Source organism: Xiphophorus maculatus, chromosome 8, assembly GCF_002775205.1.
Source record: "Xiphophorus maculatus strain JP 163 A chromosome 8, X_maculatus-5.0-male, whole genome shotgun sequence".
In the NCBI taxonomy this organism is placed as follows: Eukaryota; Metazoa; Chordata; class Actinopteri; order Cyprinodontiformes; family Poeciliidae; genus Xiphophorus; species Xiphophorus maculatus.
This window is the reverse complement of record NC_036450.1, coordinates 26,110,028-26,132,822: the sequence shown is the minus strand read 5'-3', so window position 1 is coordinate 26,132,822 and position 22,795 is coordinate 26,110,028. Positions and strand designations below refer to the sequence as shown.

General features: G+C 41.2%; 1 protein-coding gene across 1 annotated transcript; it reads right to left on the bottom strand.

Moving 5' to 3' along the window:
- Positions 1-2,016: 2,016 nt before the first annotated feature.
- LOC102224869 (protein crumbs homolog 2-like) lies at positions 2,017-21,038 on the bottom strand. The gene is made up of 13 exons (XM_014473495.2): positions 20,893-21,038; positions 13,492-14,184; positions 12,776-12,971; positions 12,047-12,186; positions 11,377-11,547; positions 11,178-11,291; positions 9,546-10,499; positions 7,364-7,935; positions 6,247-6,412; positions 4,282-5,152; positions 3,867-3,983; positions 2,674-2,800; positions 2,017-2,523 (listed from the first exon to the last, which is right to left on the bottom strand). Exons 1-13 carry the CDS (start codon positions 20,957-20,959, stop codon positions 2,302-2,304), a joined length of 4,410 nt encoding a protein of 1,469 aa, XP_014328981.2. The 5' UTR covers positions 20,960-21,038; the 3' UTR covers positions 2,017-2,301.
- Positions 21,039-22,795: the final 1,757 nt, after the last annotated feature.

The following is a 22,795-nucleotide window of genomic DNA, read 5'->3' as shown; positions in this document are numbered from 1 at the left end:
AATGTCCAGATAAAGTCACCTCCGACTGACGGAAAACAATGAAGGTTTAGAATTGCCATATTGTTTCAAACAGGTCATTTATGCTAATGCGACTCGTTGCTTGTCACCTAAAACGCTTGTTGCTGCCAAGAGTTGAACAACCACAAATTATGTTGAGGGAGAGATTACCTTTTTAAACCAAACTGCATTCCGTATTTAATCAGTCGTGTTTGACGATCTAAAACCTTTGTGACAAAAAGCAAAAGGAAACCAAATACTCGGTCACATCACTACCAAAAGTGTAACAGTACATTTTGCAGAGTTGTAATTTCCGACTCATGAATAATAAACGCCCTTCACTTACCAACAACGATCTTGCAACATAAGTTTTCTGTGTAAACCTAGAACTATTTGCATACATTTCTGCGACTCTTGGGTTTGTATTAGTTTGGGTCTGTAATCCTACAGTGGACGACACGTTTCACCCAGCTTGGAAAAATCAAAGAACTCCCAACAAGTACAACGGGAGATATACACACTATTTCATTAAACTCTTACATTTTTGTATTACACACGTTACCATAGTAATCTGTAGTTATTTACAGCACAGAGTGCAGGGCCTGTGGTAATGACCTAGCATGTGGAACATAATCATGTTAAATGTCATGTTCTTATTAGCTGTTTGAATAATATTACAGTGTATTGGATGGGTCTGTATTAGGGACTGATTGGAGTGTGTAACTGGACCTGAGTTGGGATTTCCGACTAGATTTTTCTCCTTGAGATGACTGAATTAATACTGTATAAATAATCTGAACTGGTTTGAAAAATAGTTCTTTGTAGAAAATTCAATACAACATCAGTATGAACAAGGCAGCAGCTAAAGGCTTTATACAGAGTTCTGCTGTGCATGACATGCATAACATGTCTGACGTTCTGACCGTCGTTTTAAACAGCATCAGAACATGCAGACTAAAAACAGAACTGTTTTAAGCCCCCCTACTTCATTCACATTTAGTTTCTGAGTGATTTTGTCAAATAAAAATGTCAGCGTGGTGTTGAGAGTCCAGACCCTTTCTGACTCAGGCTGCAGTGCCTCACAAAAGTATTTGCATCCCTTGCACCTTTTCCAGTTTCTCACACTGGAACCGGAAATTTCATTGTAAGTCATTGGGATTCATCACGAGAAGAAATAAAGCGTTATGGTCAAGTGGAAGGAAAATTATACAAGGCGATGAAACATCTTAAAAAATATGTCACACATTTATATTCAACTTCCCTGAGTTAATAATTCATTGAGCACCTTTCTGGGGTTCATCTCTACCAGTATGATCCGTCTGGACTGAGAGTTCTGCTCAGTCTTTCTGGCAGCAGAGAAGCTCAAACTTAAAATTGGCAACAGAGCTTCTAGAAATAGAACTTACAGATATTTCTATAGTGCTTCCAGTGGATTCAGATCCTGACTTTGACTCAGCCATTGAAACACACAAAGATGATTTGATCTAGTCCAATCCTTCATTTAAATGTTGTCCTGCTGGAAGGTGAGTCAGTGCCTCAGTTTCAAGGCGTGTTTGTAGAAAACATGTTTTCTTCCAGGACTGTTCTGGACTCAGCTTCATCCACCTTCCGGCTAACTTCTCTGGCTCTGTTAAAGTAAAGCAACCCTTGTGTTTACCACACCACCTTCCTGCTGTGTCCTCTTCATGACTTTTGGTAAAATGCAGACAGAACTTCTTATGATTTTCTTTCAACACCAGCTTCCTTCTTGTTACTCCTCCACAAAGGCTGACGGGTTTGAATACTTTTGCAAGGCATCAGCATACCCATATGCTGATGTTAATTTGTACACAAATTAAAATCAGCATATGGGTAAAAATCTACTTTATTTAATGGAGACAACACAATTGATGACATCAAACTTCTGTGAAGTTCTCCACTAATTCCCGCGCCACGAGAGGAGCTGCAGAGGTCAGAGGCGCTGCTGGACGTTTCCCTCCAGCTGGGATCTGAGCGACCCAGTGTCACAAGGAAAACAAGTTAAGCCAGAGATTTAAGTCATAGGTCCAGTACAGTACATGCTGTAATCCATTAACGCAGGTGCAGAGCCAGAGGACTGTGACGCTGCACACACACACACACATACAGTCCACATAAGTGGCAGTTGGTAGGAAACTAGCGTTAAGGCTCCGCCACAAACAACGTTTACGGGATTAGGAAGCGTCGGCCTCCACACGGAGGCGGCGCCTTGTGATGCGTCAGAGCGCCCAGCTCATCCCGCAGCGCTCCGATCAGATGGAACTCCCTCCACCCAGCAGCCGGCGGTCAGATGAGTCGCTCCTCTGGTGGGACCTTCAGCATGCTGTCCATCTCCAGCCGGGCTCCGGCCAGCTCCTGAGCGCTGGGACTATAAGCCCCCTCTGACTGGCGCTTCTTCCTGGCTGTGAGCAGCATGAAGGTGGCGCCGATGAGCAGGACCACCACACAGAGGCAGAGCAGCGGGATAACCACCATCAGCCACGGGATCCCCTGTTTATGGGCCTCCTTCTGCAAACACACAGGAAAACAAACACTAGCAATGATGCGGGGCCTTTCTTCTTTCTTTGTTTTGTTTTAGCTGCAGTCTTTGGCTTACACACATCCCAGACATCCATACACCCAGAAAATATGAGAACAAGACCAACGGAGGAAACGTACGTTGACATCACAGAGCGGGCCGCTGTACCCCGCCGGGCATTCACATACAAACATGTTGAAGCGATCCAAACAGGAGCCGCCATTCCGACAAGGGTTGGAGTTACATTCATCAAGCTCCAGTTCACACCTAAGGAAAAGAGGAAATGATGTCATGTAGCAGGCAGTGATGGTCAGGCCTGGGCTCCAGGGCCCAGCGTCCTGGGTGGCGTACTGAGGAGCAGATTCCATCATCAGAATCTGCTGAAGGAGGATTCACAAACTTTACATGCCACCCCCTAAAGTTAACACCTGGCTGGAAACCCCCTTTACAAATCCACAGACAAGGCAAACAAAACATGAAGAACTATTATAGAATAATACTAATACCAAGCACCAGTTCCACTGGCAGATTTTTTCACATAAAACAGAAAAAAACATATTATTTTTTTCTATATTCATGATTTATTGAGTGTGTTTATCTTGCTGAAAACTTACTTTTAATTTAATATTGTCTTATTTCATACACTAAAATATTTGAACTAGAAACTAGACAAAAGTACTTGGGAATATCTTGTGTTTTTGTCATGTGAAAAGCAGTTTGTTCTTCATATTTATTCTAGAATTGAGCTTTGTCTTGGTCTGCTTGTCACAGATAACTGATGGAAGAGTGTTTGTGTGAAATCCATTTAAATCAGTCAAGCCAGTGGAGTTCCCCACACAGTTAACGATGTTATTACACCCAACAGACACATCACTGTATATAAGCATTTCCACCTGACTCAGCATTAAGCAATACTTGTTTAATGCATTACATGTTAATCATGGTTTATATGACTTCATGCCACCAGATATGCTCATGACCACTATCCTGTCACAAATGCTAAGGCTAATTAACATGGCTTTAGCATTCATGACAGCAGATAAGCAGTTTTTCTGTAACGGTAAGTTGTTTCTCTGCTCTTAGCACATTGAGCAGCGCATGAACATGTTGATTGACAGCGCTAAGAACCTCCTCCTTGCTGTGATTGGTTGTTTTTTTTTTTTTCTAGGAGTGGACCATTTTTGCAGATGGCAATAGCAGCTCAGGGAGCAGGTGGAAGAGCTTAGTTTAGAGATGAGACAGTATTATCTGACAGTTTTAACAAATATAGAAAAAAAACACATTTTTGTCAAAAGTAAAAAACTACATACTGCAAATGTTCAGGTTATTTTACCTGCTGCCTGTGAAACCTGGCATGCATGTGCAGTTAGCTCCCCAGAGCCCATCTCTGCATATTCCATCGTTTGCACATTGGACATCTGTGTCACATTGTAATGGGGGATAGTCCCACCTAAAAAACAAAAAGCAAAAAGGTTATAAAAGGAATTTCAAAAGTGGATACTGGATCTACACCTTGCCTTCATTATATAGTAAATCCATTAAACGCCACTTAAATATTTTGGCTCTGGACAATCATCTTGTCCAGAGCCAAAATATTTAATTGGCGATAGGAGACACACCACTTTTTCATAACAAAATCAACAGTTTGGGTGATCTCTCTCATGGTTTGTAATATTTCAAAGATAAGAAATACCTCATGACTCTGTCAATAGAAGGGATGTAGTATAGAAAAAAGAATGAGCACTCACTGGCAGCGGGGGCCGCTGTAGTCCGTGGGGCACACACAGGTGTACATGTTAACCCCATCCTGACAGGTTCCTCCATGTTCACAGGGATGAAGAGCACACTCGTCAGTATCTCCGTCACACAGCGTTCCGGTGTAACCTGGGTCACAGCGGCACTCATAGCTAGCCAGGTAGTCCTTGCAGCTGCCGTAGACACAGGGCTGAGATGCGCAGTCGTCAGTGTCCGTCTCACACAACTCTCCCTCCCAACCCGTGTCACACACACAACCAAATTTATTGAACAAGTCTTCACACGTGGCTCCGTTCAGACAGGGACCAGAATCGCAAACCGGTGCGCTGCTGCAGCCCAGATGCACGTTGGGTTTTCCAACTATGTGAAACTGAGAGGGCTGTGGAGCTTTATGGTCATCTGCGAAGGGGAGATAAATCCCGCCAAGCCTCACTGCACCCAAACAGCCAGTGAAGCTGTCCGCAACAGCCAGCATCGCTCCTTTCTTGTTGAGGAAGCTCAGACTTCCTGTGCGCTCTTGTTTGCTGGTGGCATCTGTGATTCCATCGACAGTGATGACCCAGGGGGAGGATTTGCGCTTCCAGTCTGCCATGGAGACGTTGACGCGGTGCCAGCGTCCGTCAGTCACGTGACGGAGTCCTTTAAGGGTCAGCGACTTGATGCTGCTGTCCGTCTGGATCTCCACCCAGACTGAGGAATCCAGGATGCCCACCACCAGCAGATTGGAGCCCCAGGAGGCCCTCAGGAGCACAGCGTTCTCTGATCGGGTCCGCAGCTCCATGTAGATGTCAGCGATGGGTCCAGCCAGGGAGCCTCCAGGACTGTACTGCACTGGGTTGCTCTCAAACGTGGCGTTGTGCAAACCTAGCAGTGAACATGGAGGAAACATTGCTACTGTTCAAGTATTCATATGTTATTCGTCAAATGACAAGTCATGCTGTGAACTTTCTCTTTCTCAAAGCGTACAAAAATACACCAGCATTTTCTCTCCTGTTGCTTTTAATTCAAGTTTGTTAGCAACTAACCTTTAGTTGCTAGTTGCAACTAACTCACAACTAGCAAAGTCAAAGTTCACCAATGTCAGTTCCAAGGCACATAGTGCCATTTTACAGCACAACCAAATAACTATGTTAACTAAAATTGTTCTAAAAATGCTATATATATTAAATATAACTTAAAAGAAAGTTGACTTCATAATTCATTGGCTTGAAATAGGGTGTCTGCTTGTTTAAAAACTCCTGCTCTTTCTTAAACTCTGCCTTCAGGAAGTCATCACAACATGGCTCCACTATTAACCCTTTAACAATGTTTTTTTTTTTTACCAGTGTTGCACTTAGAAGTAGCTGCTGTAGTGAGTTGAGCAGATCCACAGTTCCACCAGGTGTTTGCTAATTGCTGCTGGCTAGTCTGAAGGAGCTGAGTGGGGGAGTTGCTGGAAAGGGCTGCTCTGAGAGGTGGAAGTTCAGAGGCCTGGACCCTGCAGCTCTGGTGAGGAGCTGTGTCTCAAAGTCCAGGCTATGTCCACCCAGGCGTTTTGCAAAACTGAATGGTTATATTATTTCTATGCAACCCCACACGTCAAAGTCAAGGTCAAATTATTGTGCTTTAAAAGAAAAAAACTAACTAAATGCTGAAAGACATCAAAAGGTATAAGCAGACCCCTTGCGGGGCACAAAAAAAAAGGTATAAGCATGAATAGAGGGTTGCTCTGACAAGTAGGAAGGGACAAGACCAAGCAATGATTTAAAAACAAAGAACTTTAGTTTGGATCCTGAAATAGACAGGGGGCCAGTGAAGGGAAGCCAACATGCTCCTTCCACTTTGTGCCAGTCAGCAGACAAGCAGCAGCATTTTGTACTAACTGGAGACGATAAATAGAAGACTTGTCCAGGCGAAAATACAAGCAGCTGCTTTAATCCAACAAATAGATGAATAACTTGCTTAAAAACATTTCTTACATTCATATCCGTTAGGAAGGTCCACGCACAAGCCGCCGTGGGCGCATGGATTGCTGACACACCAAACTCGTGTTTGGCAGTTCTTTCCTGTGTATTCCTCTGAACAAGAACAGGTGAAGTCGTTGAAGGTGACGGTGCACTCCCCTCCATTCTGACATGGTTTGGTCTGTAACAGGAAACATGCTGACTGACTTGGTTAGGTCCAACTATCACAGCACAAACAGGACAACTGTAGGAAATGGAGACATCTTGATGTTCCCCAGGAATGTTGGGGGATAATAGACTTCAGAAAGGGCTAACATGGCAGCAGCCCAGGGCCCCAACTTTTGAGGGGGCACCAAAGATTTTTCTTTTCTTTCTAGTTTTTTTTTTAATGCATGTTTTACAAATATTGCACTTTGTATAAAACTCATTGGCCCAAATTAGGTGAGCTGTATTAATATTCTGGCTTTTTAGGAATATAAACAATATTTAAGTACTGGAACATGATGAAGTGATAATAGATTCTTTGGGAACAACATGGAGTTATTAGACGATGTATTAAACCTACAATGCATTAATTCATACCTGCTGACTTATAGGACTACCTATTAATGTACTGTAATTTGCCTTAGTAGAAGAATTTTCCCTGTTGTAACGGGAACCAAACCCGGCTGCAGCCCAGAGGTCAAAATCTTTGTCAATCCGGCCCAGGGTGTGTGTTCTGTCCGACCTGTGACTAACACAGCATTTCAGGAAAACAACTTCATCCTGACTGCCAGACATGATGGTGGTAGGGTTGACGATCACCACTTGACTTATTGTAACTGATGGACTATTGAGTGGAAAACCCTGAAGGGGAATGTCCCACCTTCAGCTCATAATCATAAACTAAACTACATCTGAATCTACCTCATATCAGCAGGTCCATTTCTGAAGGGCCAGAAAAATCAAAACCAAGCAAAAAAACAAGATAAAAGTTTTGTTGTGGTCTAATCAAAGTCTAGAATTAATTTCATTGAGATTCCCATCTAATAAGAAAGAGCAAAATAAAGTGATGTTACTCATGGAAAAATGTACAAAGATATTTCTGTTAGTTAATTACAGCAACAAAGTAAAAAAGGAAGGTCTGTCTTACCTTGCAGGCATCATCACTGATGCAGCCCTCCTTCCAATTTCCAGTTTCACTTGATATATAAACTATTTCATCAGGGCTGCTCCAGCCACCCGGATCCAAATGTGCATCGTCTAGACGAAAGTCCTGGAGGCAGCCTTTAAAATGCCCCCCCCACTCAGCAGCGTCCCAGCCTTCTGGAAGCCCTCCAACATAAGCCTTATCTCCGCTCCGGACAGCCACCTCAGAGATCTCTCCTATTCCGTAGTTAAGCCCTGCATGATCGAACATCACGTGCGTGTGTTTGACTTCCACAGAGAGAAGCTGCTTCTCCCCGGTGGTCACAAACACAGGAGCTGTCAGCGGGGAGCTGTCAGGCAGAGAGCTGACGAAAACCCTCCCCATCCTCAGGTAGATGGAAAAGTAGGCCTCCCCCTCATCTTCTGCATGGGGTCTTCTCAGCTGGAACAGCAGCCCGTCCGTCTTTAAGGACTTCAGCAAAAACGACACTCTGAAGTTACTTCCATGGCTCTCTTCCAAATCATAGGAGCTAAAACTCACTGTGTCCTCGTGGCTGTAAGTCCATGAAAGATATTCTGTCAAGGGACAAGAAGAAGATTAGTGTTAAGATTTACCTCACCTTTCAGTAGTCAGAAAATAAGTAGCCATTACACACAAAGCAGATAGCATTTGAATGAATTAAAAAGCCAATGCTAATTTAAGCTAGCTAATTTAAAGTTAGCCCTTTGCTAATCAATAGCTACGTACATCTTTGAAAACAACAAACAACACAGCTCAACAAAATGGCAAATAAGTGTGTTGGTGTGTACTCAAAACATGTTCTAAATCTGTCTACGAAAATTGTGTAGTGCATTAGCTAGCTGCAATGCTAAAAAAAAAACAGCCCAGTTTTTTGTGTGGTTTTGAGAATATGTTAGGAGACAGATCTAGCATCAGCACTGGAACTTCTTTGACAGGAACAGAAAGCACTCCTACTGCCACTGGTTGACGTGTTTTCTTCCACCAACAAGGTGAAATCAACACGAATTTAACTCCATACTCAAATAAAGTTAGTATATGAGAGCATTCCTACTGGTTATCTGCATACAAAGATGTACATACATGAGAGTTTGTGGTAGTAGCATGGTAATTCTTAGGGTGTTTTCACACCTGATGGTCCAGTATGGACTCAGTTCGATTGGTGACCAAAACTGCAGCATTTGTTCCATTTTCAGCTACTGTGGTTCCCTTTTACACTGCACTGTGTCAAACAGTCCAAACCCATTCAAAACCCTGTTCCTCCCCTCGCCTGTGGGGGCGCTGCACCAAGAACCACTGTAGGAAGTTTCCTTCACTCTGAAGAAGACAATGAGGGCTGGTGTGAATCCTTCTGGTCCATTTTACTTGAACTGCAGTCCGTTTGCCTATAAAGTCAGTTTGGAGTGGTGTGAATGTGTATTCGAACTCTAATGTGGACCAAAAAGGTGAACTCTAGTCCGCCTACAAACTGCGGTCTTGGTTGAAGTTAAAGCCGCCGTAGTTCGAATGCATATGTGGATTTAAGCGGACCTGAGACGGCTTCAAAAGCAGGAAGCGGAGTATAGCGCAGGGCATTCTGGGTAAATACATCCTAAACAAACATGAGAGTGTTATGCTATACAGAGTAGTTGTTCATGGTCTTTTTAAATGATTTTTTTAATTTAATGGAAACATTGTAACAGTAAAATTGTGTTTTTTGACATTAGCAGAATATAGACAAAGATTTGAGCACATATGTTGTGGAAACATAGCTATAATGAAATCTGACGCTAATTCATTTTTGTTTACTTTTTGTAATGAAGAAAGTTGGGGTCACATCATCAGAGAGTTTTGTGTCATTTTCTTCAGTGGTTCTTGGTGCAGCGCCACCACAGGCGAGGGAAGGGAACCGGCTTCTCAAAGGGTTTGGATCATTTGACGGGTGCAGTGTGAAAGAGAACTGCTGCACCAACTGAAAATCTAACAAATGTTGCAACTTTAGTTCCCAATCAAACCGAGTACCAGACTATCAGGTAACACCTTTATTCTCATACCTGGTACGGTTGGGTCCTTATACCTTATACACTAGCTCTATTATGTAATCACTCAAAAAACAGCTTTAGACTACAGTAAAAAAAATTCTTTCCAAGTTTGGGAAGTTGGAACCTGGCTGGAGCTTAATAGTTACCTTCAGAGCAGCTCTCCCCATGGAAGGGACGGAAACAGTCACACTGGTAGCTAGTCCACAGATCCACACAGTGGCCGTGCCCATTACAGGGATCTGGTTTACACCACTCCGTCTTGGAACAGCCCAACTCAAAATCCTGATCCTCTGGAAGCGATTGGGGTAGGATAGGTTTCGAGTCAATCATAAGGTCTTCGATACATCCAAGGAATCCTGCACCACTTAAAGAGAGCTCCAAAAGGTAATTTGGTGCTCCCCCTATGTAAACATCAGTGAAGGCTTGAGAGGGCTGGAAAGGAAGTTCCCCATCATCACCATCACTGACTGTGCATCCATCTCTGTCACAGTCAGGACCCTTTAGGGTCAAGAATAGACTTCCGTTATCCAAAAACACATGAACATCCCTCCAGGCTCCATCACTCACCAGGCCAGCAAATGTAACATCCAATTCAGACTCTTCAGAAAAAGCTTTTGCATGAAGACCACCGTTAACAATCTCCAGGAAAAGATAGTTATCCAGATCTCCTCTGTAGAAGATCAACATATTGGGTAAGGTTGTCCGGAAGCGAAGCTGCAACCCCAAACCTTGGTGACCACGGTGCTCCACCTCCCTGCGGACTTTTTCTTTGAAAGCAATCTGGATATGAATGAACCCAGGGGTGGACAGTGAGAACGTTGTTCTGGTGGAGCATTGTTCATCGTAGAAGCCATGCGGACATAAACACGTGTGGCTGTGCTTTCCCTCTTCCAAAGTTGGAAGACAGCTGGCTCCATTCTGGCATTTGTGGCCAACACACCCGTAGAGTTTAACCTCACAGTGGTCACCTCCCCATGGAAGGTCGCCAGGCTCAGCTTCAGGACAGTGACAGGTGTACGATCCTCTGCCATCTTCACACCAGCCACCATTTTGACAGGGCTGGCTCTCGCATTCATCAATGTTCAACTCACACAGCTCACCTGGAGAGAAAGAGAACACTGGATGTTAGACATAAACCGCAGCAAATGTGGTATCTGTAACAGAAAGTTACAACAAGACAACACGATAACAAGAGGGGATTTAATAATTTAAATATTATATGTTTCTGCTCTATTAAAATGTAGTAGAATTCTGCTGTGAACAAGGAATCATGCACCCACATGAAATATCAAAATTCAGCATGTATAAGGTGATATGCTCTGTGTTGTAAAGTCACAAGCTAAAGTTTTGGCAGTAACATTGTTCTGGCATATTTGTTAAAACTATCACTATGGTGTGACAGCATAATATGAGATGGATAATATGTGAAAAAAATTGAGCTCCTCTGCCTTCTGCCAGTGCTACTTGCAGAAATACGCTACTTCATTGGTCAGAAACAACCAGTCAGAGCCAGGAGGAGGGTCTTAGCAGTGTCAATCATGCTTGTGTACACACCTCTCACAATCTCCCCCCTTTTCCTCTGCTCTACTACAGCTCCTCCACCACAGCAGAGCCTGCCATGAATGATAGGCTAGTTAGCATAGCCACCAATGACAGTGAATAAACAGTTTTCCTGCTTCTCCATTATGCGTCTTTGCTTCTTTCAGTTATGATATAACTGAAAGCTCTAAGCCCCTCCTCCTGTCTCTGATTGGCTGGCTGTAGATTAGAAACTTTACCTAAGAATCCAATAGGGCACACACAGACATAGCCATTGACTTTATCCTCACAAGCGCCTCCGTTCTGACACGGTTCAGATTCACATTCATCTATATTGATGGAACAGTTTTCTCCTGAAATGTAGAAAAACATCAGAGTCAGCATCATCAGACCGGAAGTGTGAGAGATCGTTTAGTTTCTCATTCATTCTTTGCCAACCTGCAAAACCTCCCTGACACTGGCAGATGTAGCCGGCTGCGTCTGAAAACCTGAGCTCCCAGTCCAGCTCCCAGTGAGAAGGATCTGAGCGCTCAAAACACTGGCCACCGTTCTGACAGGGCTGCTCAGCACACTCATCAATGTCAACTTCACAGTTTGCTCCTTCATAACCTGAAAAGAAAGGCAAACAATATTAACATATTTGCCAGTTTTTTCCACTCTGGATACTGATGGATATGCAACAATCCATAATTTGCAGAAATTGAAAAAAATTAACAGTTTGTAGAATTTGTAAAAAAAAAAAATTTTTTCCTGCATTAATTCCTTGATACAAAACAGCTCCACATCAAAGTCAGATGGATATATTCAAATTCTCTCTATCTAATCTCAGATACCAGTTTTGTGTCAGTAAGTACAGTTAAGTACATAATTGTCCCTCATCCTTAACAATGTCTATTTTACTAAATCATTCTTACTCCTACTTTTTTTTTTGCTAAGGAATTGTCTCTCTTAGGAGAGGCATGTTTAAGTAAGTTTAAATTATCTTACAATACTTCAGATCACAAGCCCCTCCTGAGCCCTAAGTATTCTACATCCAGGGACTAGTGGCCCTTTGAGTCCGCCATACTGGATCTTGTCTTGTTCAGAGAAAGGGACAGTCTTTCCATACCTGGCCAACAAAGACAAACATATCCGTTGACTTCTTCTATACACGTGGCACCATGCTGGCAGGGATCTGAGGCACACTCAGCAATGTCCACTTCACAGTGTTCGCCCTCAAACCCTGTGTCACTGCAGTCACATTCATAGCTGGTAAAGACAGAAACTAGCGATTAGACTGGAGAGGATCAGCAGTCTGAGATCATTCAAGACATTACATGAGCTCATTTTTCAGACACTCTAGATTCTGTAAAACAGATGTCCATCAGTGACAAATGAGAAAGGTGTGGAAGATTTACAGAAAAGTATATAATCATTAGAGGAAGGTTAGTTTGCAAATTCCATGCAGAAAGATTCCAGGTCAGGAATCAAACCCAGGATCTTCTTGCTGCAAGGCAACACTGCTACCAACTGTACCACTGTGCAGTTTGCATGTTCTCCCTGTACATGTATGGGTTAACTCTGAGTACGCCAGCTTCCTCCCACAGTCCAAAAACATGACTGTTAGGCTAATTAGAACTTTAAAACTTACTTACTAAGTAAGTTTTAAAACACTTACTTAGTGTTTTAAAAGGCTATGTGGGAGTATTATTTTTCTATGGAATTAAGTCATCTATTGCCATTAAAATAAAAAGCTGACACACATTACAACAGTGTAATGAGTGTCTAATATCAATAAAGTGGATACAACATTGTTTTTCTGCTTAAGGTGGGCATGATTGTTATGGAAACTACTTACCTGTTTACCATGTCATGGCAGAAGGCTCCATTCTGACAGGGCTGGCTGGCACACTCATCTACATCAACCTCACAGTTGACACCATCAAACCCAGCCAGGCACTCACAAGAGTACATTCCAGTCAAATCATGGCAGGTGGCTCCATTTTGGCAGGGATGGGAGTCGCACTCGTCTAATTCAGTTTCACAGTTGACTCCTATGGGATGTACAGGAGTCAGTGTTTGGAATTCAATTAAGCTGTTTGTAAATCAACACAAACACTGTATCAACTCTTTCCGAGCCCATGAGAGTTGAAAGGTCATGGTTCTGTTAGACAGGCAACACACAACCCAAACAACCCTCTCAAGGCTGCATCTCTAATTTCAGTCCTTGGATGGATGACATCAGAGGTTTTTGTCTTGCCTCTGAGGTCATCCACAAATTTGTTTTTTTTTTAAACATTTGCATTTTTAAGACTTTATAGTTGGTGTTCAGGTGTTAACCTTCCAATAACACATAATTATCAAGTGATATTTTCAAGTTTCTTGTCAACTTGAAACATTTTTTACCTCAAAAACATGGTGGGCCTCTGGATGAATGACTGTCCTAGAGCCCCAAACACCGGGTGTAGCAAGTTTTCTGGGGGAAACCTTGCGGTGTGTCTCGGGGTGGGCATGTGTGTGTGTGGTGGGGGTGTGTGTAGGGGTGTGTGCGCGTGGGCCGACTGTGGACCTTACCTGTGAAGCCCACCATGCACTCACATTCATAGTGGTCCTTCTCGTTGATGCAGGTAGCATTGTTCTCACATGGTTGAGAAGCACACTCATTAATGTCTATTTCACAGTTGTGGCCCTGAAAGCCGGGCACACAGAAACAATGGTACTCTGCCACTCCGTCAATACAGATGGCGCCGTTCTGACAGGGCTCCGATAAACACTCATTCACGTCTTCCTCACAGGTCCTCCCTCTGAACCCTGCTGCACAGCGGCACTCAAAGCCATTTGGTCGGAGCTCGCAGGTACCATTGTTCATGCAAGGTTTATCGATGCAGTCGGTCACATGCGTCCTGCAGTCCTGACCTCCGTATCCAGCCGGACACCTGCAGAAGTATCCGTACAGCTGGTCCACACACAGAGAACGAGGCTCGGAGCAAGGGTTGCTCCGACACTCGTCCACCTCCTCGGTGCAGTTGTCTCCTGTGAGTCCATCCGGGCATATGCAGTGGTATTCCCTCGTTCCCGGGGTACTGGTGCAGTCGTCACACGGCACAAAGGAGCAGCCATCGTAAAGTTCATCGCAGTTTTTGCCCATGTACAGCACACCTTCTCTGGTACAGATACAAGCATAATCATCCATGGTGTCCACACAGGTGGCCCCGTTCTGGCAAGGCGCAGACAGGCATTTTTCTGATGTGGCCGAGCAGAGAGTTCCTAAAGCGAAGTCAAAATAAATTATGTAAGACTCAAAAAAACAATCTGTCATACAGGGCGTGTGATGGTGATCAAATCTTCTGAAAACTGCTCAGTCTTGGTGTTGTTCTGGATTTTCATCTAAAATTTGAAAAACATTTTTAAAATGTTAGACTAATAAAGAGGTTTGATCCCATTTCAGGCTGCAAACAGTTTCATGCCTTCCTCGATTCTCCGCCGTCTAAGTTCCTGTTAGACGTCCAGATCTGAAGCAACATCAGCAACCATCAGGCCTCTACACATGATAGATACCTGAGTGATGGCAATTTTGGACAGACAATGTGTTATATTTCATCATTGCCATGTTCTCAAATAAACTGTATATGATGAATTTTGACAACTTTATTAAATATTGTAATGCATCATTACTTTGAAATGTTTGAAAGGTCAGGCTCCTCACATTCTCCAAAGTTGCATTTCATTGACCATATTATTGCGCAATTTGACGTTTCAAAAATGAATATGCTTAATAGAAACATGCCAATTTGGAAAAAAACGATTTTTCAATATAACATTTTTACACTAGGATGAGGGGTTTTTTTGAAAATTGATAAGATACAAAAGTCTTCTCTGATTGGTTGTGAGCGTTAGCACCATGGCTGAATTATGAATATATCTCATGAAACTGCTTACTTCTCTCGTTGCCATGATTTTTTATAAGGATGTGTTTAAAGATAGTTAAAGTCTAACCAGTGAAACCATTACCATGTCTGAAATGTTACAAATAATTTTAGAAACCCATACTTTATTCACCCTTACTAGTTGTTTTTCACCAATTTACCTTCCTTTGGGTGCCACGTTTTTCCACTCTGTGTTATTGTTCCTATATTAATCTTCATTGTACTTTAGAGTTTATTTGTACACCCTAAAAATCATACTACAAATACGTGAGAAAAATCAACAGGAAAACATATATTTGGCATAGATTAACTTTTGATTGTCCTTTAAGTGTTCCATCTGCTTCATTCCTAATCGAGGACTTTTACTGCACCACATGACTTAACTGAAAGGAGATTTATTTTCTAATGGGATGTTAATCTCTCTGTTCTCCTTTTGGTTTTTATTCTTGCATTCACATGACGGAGCTAAGTAAACCGAGGAAGTAAGACCAAGCACTCAGACCAGCTGTCGGTGTGGCTGATTCTTGACTGGGTCGGTTCTGATGTCCAACCTGTCTTGGGTGATTCTCCTTTTTCTGATTAATTTAGTAGATTTGCCTCTTTGACAGGCAGATTAAAGGACCTGCAAGAAACAGTGTCTCCTTTACATGACAGAATGGATGTCATGCACGGCAACTCACACAGCCGATAAAGGACCAAGCTGATTATTAGTGCACCTCGTTAATCATGCTACCCTGTAAGCTGGGGTGTCTGTGCGGAAGATAAAGTGGTAGCTCTTTAACCAGTGTCAGTGGTCCAGCTGTCCTTGTGAAACATTTTTTCTTTGTGTGGACGCTAGTGTGTATTCTGCACATTTTTTGCAACAGACACGGTCTCCTCTCTTTATTTGTGATTGTATTTTATCACTTTTATTCATTTCTTGTAAATCTGCTTTAAGAGAGTGACCCCTACAGCCCCGCCTTCCTTCATGACAGAGGGATGATGTCATTTCCAATTCTGGCTAAGATGCATCCTGCCTCTAGTCTAAGCTGGAGACACTAACTATGCTTGAAATTTCACAGATTACTGTGGGCTTCAGTGGGGGGGTTAGCCACCTGCACCATAACAGAATTACATGTGGTTGTCTGGAGTTTTAAGATTAGATCCAAATCATGTAAGAAGGTGTAAGAAGGCTATCAGGAATGTTTAAGAGAGGAAGTGATTGGGCTTCTCACTGGAAAAGGCATAGTGCATTGATCAACCATTTTGGCTCGGGAGTTAGGAACTACCAGCCTGAAAGTTAGTGTTTCGCTTCAATTTACAGAATCACTAGAAGTACAGGATAAAGTGTCCCCAGACTACAAAACATGGAGATTTTTCCAGTATGAAGAAAGATGACCCATCATGTGGTTCCTAAAGTTGAAGGTTCTTTTATTAAGAGATGATGCGAAAGGCAACATTTCAAAAACAGCCACTTCCTCATTGGACTGTTTCCAGAAACGTTTTTCATCAACACAGAATCAAGAGATTGTCTCAAAACGCAATTTTAACTCCTCCAAACCTGTAAGTGGCGCTATACATGGAGTATTGGACCTGGGCCTAAAGCCTTCATACAAAAAAACATGTCAAGAATAAAATGCCAACCGCTAGAGAGCGCGTGGAATGTTTTGTGTGGATTGATAATGAAGTTGAGCTTCTTCTCTGTGTCACGTTGGATTGTAATTGTAAACTCAGAGGACAAACATGGTGGTTGTTATATATGACATGTTTGAGGTAATAGGTCATGTTGGGTTGATATGGACAGTAAGTGTTTTAAGTATCCGCATGAAAAAGAAAAAATAATTAAGATCCCTAAAATCCAGTTTTCTTGTGGAGGTTCTTTAGAAATATGTTCCCATGGGGACAGGGATTTTTTGTAGTCACAGTAAACATGGACAGTCTTGGTGTGGAAAACAAAGGAGCATTTCTCAGACAATCTGAAATATGAGATGTTTTCATAAAATAACTAAGTCCAAAATGGAATCAAAAACATGACGAAAAACATGACAGGCTTTCAACTACTGGAGCTTGAACATGAACTTGAGCTTAACACAGAATACTCACTATTCTATTTGTGTGGAGGAAACATCTTTACAAAACCCAGTTCATTGAACCTCTGCAAGAATTGCTACTAGGTGGTGTGTGTGTGTGTGTGTGGTGGGAGGGGGGGGGGGGCGCCACTGAGCAGCATCACAACAAACCTAAGCAACCCCAGACAATTTAAACTCAGACCTACCTATGAGCAAGTACAGAAAGTGATAAGAATTTATGGAATAGATTTTAACTAGCCCAGTGCATTAAAATCAGTGATGTCAGTAACGCATTACAAAGTAACGCGTTACTGACGTCGGACCACTTTTTTCAGTAACGAGTAATCTAACGCGTTGCTATTTCAAATCCAGTAGTCAGACTACAGTTACTTATCGAAATTATTTTGCGTTACTATCTTCTTTTGTTATTTGATCGTATTTCCTCTACGCGTCTTGTCGAGTGACCGACGTTTCTATGCGACAGAAATGCAAACAATGGAGGGAGATGCGCATTTTGTTGGTGGAAAATCTGGAACTATTTTGAGTTTCTGTCGCCAAGTCCGATTATTATAATCGGCTTTGGGATTTTTTTTTTTTTTTAAGTCGCTAGCAAATGTAATGAGTGGCGGGTTGAGCCTTTTTGGGCTCGTTTTTGAACGTGAAGTTGGGCTTGGAAATAAGCAGAGACTCATAATAAATCCCAGAATTTGTCCGTCATTAAGGTAGTTTTAGTCAGGCTCTCCCTGTCCATCATTTCCCGGATGATCCGCCCCGCTGTGTCTTTGTTAATGTCAAGTTAATATATTACCTCTGAATGACGTCGAGCTTCGCGTTGCGCTCCAGAAAACTGCAAATATCGAGACTAATTTGAACAAATAAACGTGAAAACAGCCACGAATAAACGTGTCCGTAGTTGCCAATAATTATAATGTAAACTTAACGCGATTATAATTATTAATATTAAGATAAGTGTCACAAATCTGTGCAGCCATCTGAGTTGTGAAGCTGCAGGAGGAGCTCTGTGCGCTGCGCTTTGACACCAAACGCAGGGCCGTAACGCAGAACTCGGAGGCTGGGGGGAAATATGGGGGCTTTAAAATCCTTCTTAGAGTTTCCAGACAACAGTGGAAAACAAATTAATCACGTTTTTTTATTTGTACTATTGTAACCATTAAAGAATCTCCTCTTCAGTTCAACCTTATAAGTGGAGACACATTGTTGATTCCATTATAAAATAGCTTATAATTAAGTATTGGCAAAGCTCAATGTAATTTTCACAGTGTTGTTGTTAGCAGCTGCTGAAAGTAACTAAAATAGTTACTTTTAACGTAACTTAGTTACTTTCCAAACCAAGTAGTCAGTAATCTAACTAAGTTACTTTTTCAAGGAGTAATCAGTAATCCAATTAAAGTTACTTTTTCAAAGTAACTATGCCATCACTGATTTAATATATATATATATATATATATATATATATATATATATATATATATATATATATATATATATATATATATATATATATATATATATATATATATATATATATATATATATATATAATTACTATACAATTTGTGTACAAATTTGATAATTAATGATAATTTAAGTAATGAACGAGTGAGAAAGTGTTTTTCCTGTTAAAATTCTGCTCTTTAAGTACAATAAATATATTTCTATTTCCAAATACATTAAAATGTACTTAGCTAATGTTTAGCCTATATTATTCTTATTATTATTTTACTGTTTTGTGACAAAGTTATTTCTTTCAGAAAATAACATTATTTCCAGCAGAGTTGAGGTATTTCTTCAACCAGGAAAAATTATTTGATTTGACTTTCTTTTATGCTGTATTATGATATGTTCCATATCCCCTTTTTAAATCATCCTTCTTTCCTTCACCTCAGCTCTGAGAGCCACCCTGACCTCCCCAACCTCCCCATGTTGTAATCCCTTTGGCATCTTGAGGACAATCCCCCTTGCTCCTCTAATCTCCTGGCACGATACCTGGACAGATTAAGTCCAGAAGATTCAATCTTCATTCTTTCGTCTATCCTTCCTGTTCACCTTTGTCTTTTGTGAGTTGTGACTCTTTGGGTGTTTAGAGATAAATATAAGGAGGTATGATCATTGTAGTCTGGTCTGTGTCTGTGACATTACAATCCGCCTCAAATCTGAATGAGAAGTGTCCTGAGTCCTGGCCTAAGCTGCTCCAGAGTGGCAGGGGAGTGTTGGAAAAGTTTTCTTAGTGATTAAGGGCTAAAATACATCCTAACGCAATCTTTCCTGTTATATCAGCTCAGTAATTACAAACACAACAAAGGATCCTTATGATGTGGTGTAATCAATTGGAACACAGCTTCAATAACATGTCTTTCTCATTTCCTAATAAAAATAAAAATAAAAGTCAATAAAATCTGATTTTAGAGCCTATTTGGTAGCTGCTGGGTTGCTGAGTCGATCTTTGCTCCACCCGCTTCTGTTGTTGTGTCCTTGGGCAAAACCCTTCGCCCACCTTGCCTGCTGGTGGGGGTCCGAGGCCTGCATAGGAACCTCGCTTCTATCCAGTAGCTTGCCACCATCAGCATATGTGTGTGTGTGAATAGGTGAATGACTGAGTGTAGTGTGAATTGCTTTGGGGTCCTTTCATAAAGTTCTATACAAGTACAAGCCATCTACTATTTCATATCTTTGTGATGTCATCTGCCACAAGCCATTTTACACAGTTTAAATTCATACATGCCAAAGGACATTTATACACTAATTAGTTTCTGAAAAAAAAGGAGCTGTATGAATATTATAGCAGAAATATACTTTTTTATTGTTTAATTGTTTCTATGTTTAGTTAATTAGTACACCTATTTGTTACTTATAGCTATAAAATGTTCTGTTAGCATGTATAAATCTATATTCATCTTTTTTAGTTAGGAAAAACAGCAGCTGCTTTTATTTTATTGATCTTATTTGAACTTGCATACATTGTAGAACACCACAAACAGTTTGAAATAATAATATGGTAATAAAATAATAAAAATAAACTTTAGAGGTAAAAAGCCTGTAAAAATGTTTGGTGGACTTCAAGTTCAAGTCTTTAAAGTCATTTTATGTAACCATGTGTTACAAATATATATACAGATGTACAGGATAAATGCTTAGTTAGTAATAATATGTCAAAGTTGCATATAGAAAAACTGCATCATTAACATTACAGGGTTTTTTTGCTGGTCAGTTTTCTGCTGTAAAGACCTTGACATGGTTGTGAGTTCACTATAAGCATTCATGCAGAACCTTTAAACAACAGATCTTATTTTGGGTTGGGGACACAGTAGACAACCATAATGTTATAAACCAGAACTTTGTGGAAAATGAAATAACCTAACGGGACATTACGTGACCTCATTCTGCAGCTTCGTTCAAGCATGGAAAGATATGAACCAACTTTCTCTACTCCTCCATTGTTTGCTCTGATTTGAGTCTGCATGACTGAGTGGTCTCATTCTGAGTCAGTCATGTGTCAAATCAGACACAGATTAACTCAACTCCCACCAGTTCAGAACGCTCTCTTTACGTTATTAGTCTGAGAAAGTTTCCAACGTTGGTGATTGAAATGATTTGTCCTCATCGTGCCTGTGGTCTTTTCACTGTTGTTCAGTTTTACTGGATACGATTAAAGTTCAAAATAATTGTTAAGGGTGACAAAACACAACATCTCCTTATTGCTTCATCTTCTTTATACATAGCTGAGGCTCAGAAGAGGTCTTACATCACAGAACTTTGTGACAGCCACTTGTTTGGGAAGCACCATCATCAAGAGGCACAATAACATTCCTTCCCATACAACACTTCTCTGACAGACTTTCACTCCTACAAATGTTACATGTAGAACAATGATTAACGTAAATCTGTATTATTTAATTTAGTTGTTTTGTGTTGATTTTCTTTATTGAAGTTTCCCATCGGGACTTTCACATTAAACAGAAGGATTAAAAGCTTCCACTCACCCCACTTGAACATCATCATTGTCAGCAGAAGTGTCTTTAAATTCAAATGAACTTTTCCCAGCTCCATGCTAAAGCTGGAGATGTAGGTCCATTCAAGAAAAAAAAAAAAAAAATCAGAATAACAAAGTAAAAAGGCAAGTGTTAAAGTCCCGACATGTTGCTCCTGGCTGGCCTCAGTCTAGAGGCTGGCTTTCTCCACAGCCACCCTCCATGCCTGGCCATAGACAGCCTCCCCTGGTCACAAGGAGAGCGATCAGCCATCAGAGAGAGAGAGAGCTGTCAGGAAAACATGAGGTGGACTAACACCTGCTCCTGTGCAAGAGCTGCTACGAACTCTCTCATTGGACTTTTGGAATTAAAGGAGCTATCTTTTAAAAAAAAAAAATAAAAAAATTAATGTAAAATTCACACATATGAGTATGACACAGGGTTTCCCACAGAAAACTTGCTAAGCCCAGTGGTAGTCATCCTGCTGCCCACCTTGTTTTTGAGTTACTTTTTTTTTTTTTTAAAGTTGACAGGAAATTTGAAAATATGACTAGTTAATTATGTGTTGTTGGAAGATATTATTAGCACTAAACACCAACTGTGGAGTCTTAAAAAGGCAAACAAAAAAACTGTTGTTTCAGTCATTTCATCCTAATTAAAGTCTCCAAAATGTGTTTATCCCTTATTTGTGACTTGTCACTTTATTTGCTGAAGTTCTTAGCATGTAGACCACTAAAGATCGGCAGTGGTTAGAACAATTCTTAGCCTGGTGGGAGCATAAGTCAAGCCTGGTGGCCTGCCAGGCTTATAAAACTCTGGGGGAAACCCTGAAGACATCCTCAAATAATTAGGGGTGAAGTGCAGCGCTATTTCTTCTCCAAACATGATTTGTGCAATTTCACCCAAAAAGTTCAATATTGGACATGTTGACCAGATCCCTTTTAAACCAGTATTTTCTTGGCTTGCCCAATTGTTCTGAAGAAAACTGATTTTTTTTCTTCAGCAGTGGAACATTGTGAATTAAATGTGCAAAGAACCCAATGCCGATGAGTGGATTACCGGTACTTATTATTTGAATGGAAAAATGTCTACCTACAAAAATGTCTTTCTGAAGCTCTCAGTTTGTGATCTTTGACTCTTGGACATCTCTTCAGGTTATTCATTTGACTCTTTTGGAAACCTGGTGAGGAGCATCTGGCTACAGCTGATTTCTGCGAAAATGATATCAGTATGGTTTGAAAACACAAAGAGGTTGAGAGCTCTTTGTGTTTCAGCCATCATCAGGTGTGTCTCATGTGACGCCCCACTAATGAAAAACCTTTTCATATGTATAAAACTTAGATATGTTGATATTTTTAGTCCAACTGATATTCAAATTCCACCAATCTGGTCGCTTACTTAAAATCAGTCTTAAAAAGTTGTTTCTTCCTTTTTTTTTTTTTAATATCTTCTGTTCCCCCACTAGAAAATGCTAACGGATTATAGAAGATATGGATAAAAAGCAGCTCACTCCAGTATGTTGTACTCTGTCCAGAGGCTGGACTGTTTGGCATGAAGTAGCCAAACAACTACTACATAATAAATTTATACGTTCCAGTGAGTCCGGGCCAGGATTTACTTCCAAGCTCATTAGTGTCCACAGAAGTTTAAGTGGCTTGCCTACACCACAGAGATTAGCAGGTATCTATCACTTGCTCAGTCTCCCTTCCTCCACCACCAGCAGGTGCTCAGAAACGTTTGTCTGCACAATCTGGACCTGACACCTCAGGGTCTGCGTGTTCTCTGCAGATGTGTTCTGACATCATAATCTCACATAAATTGTATTTGCCAACAAATCAAAATGTTATTCACAGACATCTACAAAGACAACACTTTAAGTAAGATGAGCAGTTTCAATGAATTTTCTAAAGCGCTT

Bases quoted from the DNA above. Each gene is read 5' to 3' on its own strand.
- LOC102224869 (XM_014473495.2), bottom strand. From the start codon at position 20,959: ATGGAGCTGGGAAAAGTTCATTTGAATTTAAAGACACTTCTGCTGACA. The intron at 11,548-12,046 runs GTATGGAAAGAC...CTTTCTTTTCAG, and splicing joins TGTTTGTCTTTGTTGGCCAG to GTTATGAAGGAGCAAACTGT. The intron at 5,153-6,246 runs GTAAGAAATGTT...GTTCACTGCTAG, and splicing joins CCTTCCTAACGGATATGAAT to GTTTGCACAACGCCACGTTT.